At 34.3% G+C, this 9,153-nt stretch overlaps 1 protein-coding gene across 2 annotated transcripts; it reads left to right on the top strand.

Annotated features, from left to right (window-relative positions):
• The first annotated feature begins 393 nt into the window (after positions 1-393).
• On the top strand, positions 394-8,139 carry LOC139894181 (homeobox-leucine zipper protein ATHB-15-like). Of its 2 annotated transcripts, none has more exons than XM_071877388.1 (16): positions 394-805; positions 1,471-1,630; positions 2,076-2,176; positions 2,264-2,354; positions 2,786-2,881; positions 2,963-3,076; positions 3,158-3,397; positions 3,509-3,583; positions 3,669-3,971; positions 4,180-4,365; positions 5,213-5,293; positions 5,388-5,546; positions 6,003-6,325; positions 6,459-6,558; positions 6,639-6,788; positions 7,959-8,139. In XM_071877388.1, exons 1-16 carry the CDS (start codon positions 594-596, stop codon positions 8,103-8,105), a joined length of 2,538 nt encoding a protein of 845 aa, XP_071733489.1. In that variant the 5' UTR covers positions 394-593; the 3' UTR covers positions 8,106-8,139. The 2 variants fall into 2 exon arrangements, with proteins under 2 accessions (XP_071733489.1, XP_071733490.1); XM_071877389.1 differs by having other exon boundaries at positions 5,388-5,522.
• Positions 8,140-9,153: the final 1,014 nt, after the last annotated feature.

A 9,153-nucleotide genomic window follows, 5' to 3' on the forward strand; every position in this document is an offset into this window, starting at 1 on the left:
TTTATTGCTCAGCAACTAAAGTGATTCAAGAAATCAATATATATTTCATCATGTCTTCTTATAAAAACACTTAACAAAAAGGAAAAAAAAAAGTTTCAAGAAATTAACATGTTTCAAAGATTAGTTTTTTCATTTGGGTTTGAAAGCATCAAAATCAAAAATCCAGAAAAGGGTGTGATTGCAAAGAAGAAAAAGAAGGGTTTTGTGAATCACTTTTTCTTGATCTTGTGAAAGTACCATCAAAAGGGGTTACTAAATTTACTATGTTGCGAAGTGGGTATGCATTAGAATAGTAGTACTTTAGATTAGTCAGTTGTTTGGAGTAATTTTAGTAAAAAATTAGATAAAAAACAAAAAAAAGTTTGGATTTCTTTTTAGGTTCCGTGAAACATATTTTGTTAATTTTGACAAGATACCAAACAAAAGGGGTTTCTAAATCTACAGTTTTTTAAAGTGGGTGTGTGTTAGAATTAGTGGGTTGTGATTAATTCATCTGTTTTGAGTTGTTTTAGTGAAAAAAGATTTGCAAAAGCAAAAAAGGTTGTGGCTTTTTGGGTTGTTTAAAGTTGGATTTATATATTGTAAGTTAAGTTATGATGGCAATGTCCTGCAAGGATGGTAAAGGAGTGATGATGGATAATGGGAAATATGTTCGGTATACATCTGAGCAGGTTGAAGCTCTTGAAAGACTTTATCATGAATGCCCAAAACCCAGTTCTGTTCGGCGTCAGCAACTTATTCGTGATTGCCCTATTTTATCTAACATTGAACCCAAACAAATCAAAGTTTGGTTTCAGAATCGAAGGTATGATTTACCCATTTAAACATGATTAAAAAGATTTTTTTTTTGAGTGAAATGTTATTTGTTTTTTGTGATTTTTAATTGAATCGGTTCTTATTGCTGTTCTTTAAATTTAAAATAACATAAATAATATTTGTTCTTTTTTTTTTCTGGGTGAAATGTTTGTTAGGATTTGATGTAGTTTATTGTGAGGTTAACTTAATTAGGCTTTTTTCTTTGTTATGTATTCGGAAAAAAAATTCTATTTTTTTTTTTATCGGCATGTCTATTGTGATGACTGTGATAGGTGTGGTGGGTTTTAATTGTAACCAAGCTAACTATATGATGTTTAAAATATGTGTTTTTGGGTTTAATTTATTGTTCCTCATTTTGTTAAATTTTTTACTTCTTATCATTGTTCTGTAATGAAAGTATAGTTGTCCTTTTTGTATGGGAAATTTTCTAGTATAATTTTTTGATAATTGTTTGTTTTCATTGTTATGTAATTAACAAGATTATGAAATGCTGTTTTAGATCATTTTTTGATTCGTTTGCTTGTTATGTTTATTCATTGTTGATGTACAAAGTTAAAAGATTTCATATTATGGTAAAATGGGTTTGTTATGATATGTGAAGGGTGACATGGGTTTACATTTTTTGCTGGTTTTTTTGTTGTTGAATGTTTATAGATGTAGAGAAAAACAGAGAAAAGAAGCTTCACGGCTTCAAACAGTGAATCGAAAGCTGACAGCTATGAATAAGCTTTTAATGGAAGAAAATGATAGATTGCAGAAGCAAGTGTCACACCTTGTGTATGAGAATGGCTATTTTCGGCAACATACTCAACACGTTAGACCTTTCTCGTTCTTTTGTCATTTTTAGTGGTGGTTACGTTTTCGTTTTCGAAATGATTATCTTTACGGCTCCAAATAATATTCTACACAGCCTGCCCCTGTTTTATTAAAACCAACTACTTGATTTTTAAAGTTTTGAATATCACAATAAAAATGCACATCCAATCACACTTATTGGGACTTTATTCGATGTGTTAAATAATAATAATTTGTTTGATATAAAAAAACGCCAAAATTGATCATCAAACTGTAAATCATATCTATGTACATTTGTATTTAGATTCGTCTTCTGATGTATAATCTGATATGATGATTCTAAAATATGTAACTATTACTCTATAAGATGAATCATAAAAGCCATTTAATGATTCGTGTAATCTTAATATTTTTGCTTTTTTCTTTAATTTGTTAATGATGTTTTGGCGGTTGTCTTACTGCAGACTGCATCTGCTACTAAAGACACAAGTTGTGAGTCGGTCGTGACGAATGGTCAACACCGATTGACTTCTCAGCATCCACCACGAGATGCTAGTCCTGCAGGGTTAGTCTCGATTGACTCATTATCTGTTTTAACTTTATTACATTGTCGGGCGTATTTATATACTGTATTTATTTTATGTTTTTGCAGACTTTTGTCCATTGCAGAAGAAACTTTAACAGAGTTTCTTTCAAAGGCTACTGGAACTGCTATTGAGTGGGTCCAGATGCCCGGAATGAAGGTGTTTTCTTTTGTTTTCATTTTTATTATTTGAGGTGGAAAGATTGATCTATTTACTGAAAAAGGGACCGTATGGGTTGTGTTTGTATCAAAAGAGTCATATCTATATATTTGGCCTAAAGTTGAGCTAGTTAAATGGGTCGAAGGGTTCAAAGTTGCCCAAAGTCTATTTGTAAAGTATACAAGTATATAACCTCATAATTCATTTTATTCAACACTTTCAGTTCATTATAATTCTAATAACTTTGATTTTGTAAACATAGGTAAGGCATTAATAGTTTTTTAGTTATTTAAAAAAGGACATAAAATAATTAAAAATTAGGCTATTGAACCAATACCCTTTCTTAATATGGTGGCAATAGTATGTTATGTACTCAAAATAATTTGACAGTTATGTAATTATGACTTTTGGTTATCTATGTTGACTTGCAGCCTGGTCCGGATTCCATTGGAATCGTTGCCATTTCTCATGGTTGCACTGGCGTGGCAGCACGAGCATGCGGTTTGGTTGCTCTAGAGCCTACAAGGGTTAATATCATCTTCTAATATCTACTAATATTAAATATTATAATTCTTTAGAGTCGGAAATTTGACATTCTCATGTCTTAGGTTGCTGAAATCCTAAAGGATCGCACCTCGTGGTTTCGTGATTGCCGAGCTGTTGATATTCTCAATGTGCTACCAACCGCCAATGGTGGAACCATCGAGATTCTATACATGCAGGTACGATCTTTTTTCACCGACTTTAACTGTTTTGACCTGTACAGTTTATCTGATCTGATTTGAATATTATTGCTGTTTTAGCTGTATGCTCCAACAACTTTGGCTACGGCTCGTGACTTCTTCTTGTTACGCTATACTTCTGTTACTGAGGATGGTAGTTTAGTGGTATGCGAAAGATCATTGAATAATACACAAAACGGTCCGAGCATACCACCCGTTCCAAATTTTGTGCGAGCCGAAATGCTGCCAAGTGGTTACCTGATTAGACCCTGTGAAGGAGGTGGTTCGATTATTCATATTGTTGATCATATGAATTTAGAGGTAAACAATGAATATACCATTACATAGAAAATTTCTCATTTCAAATACTCTAACATTTTCTAGCTACGGTTTTCATATTGATAGCCGTTTTATTTATTTTTCTATATATAGGTGTGTAGTGTTCCTGAAGTTTTGCGCCCGTTGTATGAATCACCAATCATGCTTGCTCAAAAAACGACAATGATGGTAATTAGTAAATCCAACATCTTACAAAATCCCTTAATACTTAATACATTACTCTATCGTTAATTTAAATTTGGTCTTTCAATAGGCTTTGCGCCAGCTAAGACAAATTGCCCTTGAAGTTTCACAATCAGCTGCACCTAATAATTGGGGCAGACGACCTGCGGCGTTACGAGCGCTGAGTCAGCGATTGAGCCGTGGTTTTAATGAGGCGCTTAACGGGTTTACTGATGAGGGATGGTCGTTAATGGCTAACGATGGGGTGGACGATGTTACTATTCTCGTGAACTCTTCTGCAGAAAAGCTTATGGGATTGAATATACCATTTTCAAGCGGGTACCCGTCCGTTAACAACATCGTCTTGTGTGCAAAAGCATCAATGCTCTTACAGGTTTGATAATTATAAGTTTGTTTTTGATTAACCAAATATTGTGAAGTTGACAAAATGGGTGGGTCGGTTAGGTTGGTTAACGGGGAATTTTGTACTTCCGAAACTACTGGGCTGGTTCTCAATTATTTCTTGTTGAATTGGAACACTCCCTCTCAGATTTTATGTGTATCTTCGGTTGCTGTATTTCTAACAGTTTATTTTCTTCCAGAATGTTCCTCCGGCTCTCCTACTTAGGTTTTTGAGAGAGCACCGGTCAGAATGGGCCGACAACAATATAGATGCTTATTCAGCTGCTGCTGTTAAACTTGGTCCCTGCAGCTTACCCGGGGCTCGAGTTGGTAATTTCGGAGGTCAAGTTATTCTTCCCTTGGCTCACACAATTGAGCATGAAGAGGCAAGTTCTTTTTAATCGATTTAAATATGATGTGTGGGCGTGCCCGCGCCCGCGTGTGTATCTTTATATATATATATATATATATATATATATATATATATATATATATATATATATATATATATATATATATATATATATATATAGTCAAAAGTTCAAACGAGAACCACAAAAAGGGCGAGAACTGCGAGAACTTTTAATTTACAAAGATTTTCACATGTGAGTAGATTGAATCACCCATGAATGTTGATGGAGAGTAAAAATGAACTTAAAATAGAAGTTGCGATGTGGTCCAGCGGTTGGTGGCCTGCCTCCTTTAGGGGAGGTTAGGAGTTCGATCCCCGTTGGCTACTTATTAAAAACACAATTTCATCTCTGCCATGAAGTATCCACCCATAGCACCTTTCCCATATCGTTTGGTGGGGGGGGGGGGGGTTTGACTTGGCCGTGCCCTTGGATCGGTTTTAAGGTTTTCCTCCCGGGCAGCGATGGGGGCGGGGGTTATTATCGCTGCATCGGCATAGTCGAAACGGGAGATGATCGCAACGGGTGGTTTAGTCCCCTTGGGTGATCCCAATCGCTATCCAAAAAAAAATGAACTTAAAATAATTTGAAAAAACTTATATTTTACCTATATAATCAAATATATAGTTTCTCGTTTACATGTGCATATTTATTTGTTAACATGTAAACATTTAATATAATTAACATTTGAACATGTAATTTGCGGTAATGAACATACGTTTGTTATGAGCATTAATTATCATTTGCGGTAATGAACAGTGAGAATTTATTCATTTATTTATATTTATATTTATTATTTATTTATTTTGCTTTTGGTGTTTAGTTGTTGGAGGTTATTAAGATGGAGGGCGTTGGGCATACTCCTGAAGACTCCTTAATGCCGAGTGATGTGTTTCTTCTACAAGTACGTGCTTCGTGTGGTTTTGATTTTATATATTTATTTCTACACTTGAATAATCTGACGTGATGCCTTTTTTTGTTATTATTAATTTTAATAGTTATGCAACGGAATGGATGAGAATGCAGCTGGCATGTGTGCTGAACTCATATTTGCTCCAATAGATGCTTCTTTTGCTGACGACGCACCTCTTTTGCCTTCCGGTTTTCGTATTATTCCTCTTGACCCAATCAAGGTTAGGATTCATTTCACCTTTTGTGTTTGTTTTTGTTGTAAACTAATAATATTAATATTAATGCATTAGTTCGTTAAATATGGTTGACTGAAACTCAAATATTACTTGTATACACAGAGTGACAACATACATGGCTGGATTTTGGGGTGTGCAAACTACAAACTATGCAATTGCACAAGGCCCAAAATCCAAAGGGACCCAAAAATAAACCCTAACAATATTACGTTTTATGCAACCATTGTTTTGATTGATGATAGTAATTATTACGTTTTTCAGTATTATTGAACTTTATTCTTATATATATGAAAAACTTTAGTATACAAAGGGCCTCTTTTTGCTTGCTGAACAGGACCCTTAAAATTAACACGACTTTATTGAACTTTTTTCAATAAAGCGATTTAAGATGTTCAGAGCACTAAGCGTACAAACGTGTTATTTTCTTCTATCATGATTTTGAAAGTCAACTTTTAAAAAATGCAGGATGGTTTGAGTCCTAATCGCACCCTTGATCTAGCTTCTGCTCTAGAAATTGGTGGGTCCGGGACCAAATTTTCAAGCGACCGTAATGCTGCAAGTGGCAATGCCAGATCGGTAATGACAATAGCATTTGAATTTGCATGTGAGAGTCACATGCAAGAAACCGTAGCTGCAATAGCTCGCCAGTATGTTCGAACCATTATATCGTCGGTTCAAAGGGTGGCATTAGCTTTATCGCCGAACATGAACCAGAGTGGTAGTCTTCATGCACCATTAGGGACCCCAGAGGCACATATACTAGCTCGTTGGATATCCCGCAGCTACAGGTAAAGCTATCGGCTTCTTACTTGCAAAATTTTCAATCAAAACCAGGTTTCGTGTTTTAACTTTTTAGTGTGAAAATGTAATAAATGTGCAAACTTTATTATATTATTAATTGATTCTTGAAATATGGTGTAGTTGTTACCTGGGTGCGGAGTTGTTCAAATCTGAAGGAAGTGGAAACGTACTGAAATCGCTATGGAACCATTCGGATGCAATCATGTGCTGTTCCCTTAAGGTCATTTTTGTTTAATTAAATGATTTTGATGCAGAAACCGTATTTCGTGTCATTTGTACTTATAAAAAGTATTTGTGTAGGCGTTACCGGTGTTCACATTTGCAAACCAAGCTGGACTAGATATGCTTGAGACAACACTGGTTGCACTTCAAGACATAAGTTTGGAGAAAATTCTCGACGAACATGGACGAAAAGGTCTTTTTACAGAATTTGCTCAGATAATGCAGCAGGTTTGCCTACAGTTCCCTTGTGTTACTTACGTATTTAGATGACTTATGTTGCATACTTGCATATATTCGGAGGTGGTAAAGTAGTTGATTAGGTAATGGGTCAATGCATGTTTTCTTTTTCTTTTTCCCCCGGGTTGAGATGATCAAATTTTTTTTTTTTTTTTTTTTTTTTTAACAATCAAGTGAAATAATTTACCTTTTTTGAAGTAAAAAATGTTGGCAGGTTATAGATATTAACCATGTAACAGGTTAAATATCAAACTTAATTTACGCCCGACAATGTAAATAAAAAAAAAAGGTCCAATGAGTTTTTCTCCAACCTATTAGTTCCACGGGTCAAATTGGTATCAAATCCTAAAGTTCAATAAATAAATAGAGATAGGTCGAATGGGTCATGTGAATTGGTCAAATGGGTCGAGCTCATCCATCAACCATTTATGAAAACATTAATGGTTATATCAATTATTATGTATATTAATATTTTCTTATATAAATATATATAAATGTTAATAATAAATAATAATAACTAAAGCGATATAATAAATGTAAAAAATCAAATGTTAAAGTATATGACTTGTTTGGACTTATTTGACCCATTACCCGTTTCGACCCGACCCAACCTGACCCGTTTGGACTCATTTAAAATTTTTACCCGTTTGACCCATGACCCATTTCAACCCAAAACTGTACTTTTGACCCGTTACCCAAACAGACCCAACCTGACCCGTATGCCCGGTATAATCATAACCTATAAACTGGTGACGTTTTGATGACTTGACTTTATATGGCTGCACGTCAGCTGAAACAAATACCGGTCACCAGATGACTTCGATATTATAATACAGTAACAATTAAAAGTTTGATACACATGTTTATTCCCCCTCCTAGTTGCTCGCTTAGGGGGTGGGTTAAAAAAATTTTGACGTTAAAAAAAAAGTTTGATACATATACGCATGCTTTTGTAAATTAGTATACATACAATTGAATTTTCGGTCCACTTTGTTACATATACACTTCACCCCATATTACAAAATTTAAACTTTTGGAAATTCTTGACCTATTAGAGATATATAATGTGAGTTGACTCGCCTATAAGCCGATGCCTTGAAATGCCATCTATATATAAATATATACATAATATTGTGGTAACGTTGTTTCATTCGGTGGCAGGGGTTTGCTTACCTCCAAGGTGGAGTTTGTTCATCGAGTATGGGAAGACCTGTTTCTTATGAGAGAGCAATTGCGTGGAAAGTATTGAACGAACAAGAAAATGCTCACTGCATTTGCTTTATGTTTATTAACTGGTCGTTTGTTTAAAAGATCCTAAGTATATCGATTTTAAGAGACTATGAGCGAACTATGTTGATTGTCCCAAGTGTTTTGATGATGTATTGTGGTTTGAAGTGTTTTGAAGGTAGCTATTGCTATTTATTACTTCAGCTTTTATGTATTTGTCACTACATTGTATGACATTTCATCTTCTTGTGTTATGTAGGCAATGGATGCTATTTAATCTTTGTTTGAAATGGATGCTATTTGCTATTTATTGTTTCTGTTCATATATTTCTTATAGATTATAAGTACTAAAGAAGTAGTTTAAAACTTTTGGTATGAAGAAGTATAGATGCACAAAAACCAAATCCGGACCGGATCCGGATTTAAAAAAACCGGACAAAAAAAGTTCCAGATTTTTCCAAATCCGGATCAGGATCCGGTTCTCGGGGTCGGTTTTTTTCGGATTTTTTTTCGGAATCGGTTTTTTTTCGGATCTCGACCGGATTTTTTTTGGACTAAGATCTTTGTCGGATTTTGATTTTTACCGGTTCGGTTTTTATAACTTTTGAGCAACAATAATATAATCAATATAAACAAAAGGTATAACGCTTAAACAACTATAAATAATATAATTATAATTTATAACGCTTAACACTATAAATAATATAAATAACAACATTTTTATTTAAATTATATAAATAACAATAATAATACATTTATTTGAATGATACAACTATAAGTATACAAAAATTAATACGTTATTCAAGATTCGGCATGGCCATCACCCGATAATGTATTACGAGCAAAGTATATCGAGCTTCGGCATTGCCATCACCCATTATACATTACTCGTCTTGCCTTCGTCGTTCGTAATATTGTTCACTTGCTTCAAATTCGGGGTCATCAACCGCAAATGTTCGTTGGTAATTTGCAATATATTCGTCCATGTTAATGGGATCATATTCACCTTCCTCCACTTCGGTCTCGGTATTTCCTTCGGTTGATGAAGGTGATAATCCCGCTTCCATTTCTTCCATCTCTATAAAATCTTCGACGTCATTATCTAACGGACATTCTAATGATGTTTGAT

The sequence above is a fragment of the Rutidosis leptorrhynchoides genome, chromosome 2, assembly GCF_046630445.1.
Source record: "Rutidosis leptorrhynchoides isolate AG116_Rl617_1_P2 chromosome 2, CSIRO_AGI_Rlap_v1, whole genome shotgun sequence".
Taxonomy (NCBI): Eukaryota; Viridiplantae; Streptophyta; class Magnoliopsida; order Asterales; family Asteraceae; genus Rutidosis; species Rutidosis leptorrhynchoides.

What these genes read in the sequence shown, in the direction of transcription:
- LOC139894181 (XM_071877388.1), top strand. Translation starts at nt 594, where the DNA reads ATGATGGCAATGTCCTGCAAGGATGGTAAAGGAGTGATGATGGATAAT. An exon ending in AAGCATCAATGCTCTTACAG is followed by an intron (nt 3,972 to 4,179) that starts GTTTGATAATTA and finishes ATTTTCTTCCAG; the next exon opens with AATGTTCCTCCGGCTCTCCT. An exon ending in TTGCTCAGATAATGCAGCAG is followed by an intron (nt 6,789 to 7,958) that starts GTTTGCCTACAG and finishes ATTCGGTGGCAG; the next exon opens with GGGTTTGCTTACCTCCAAGG.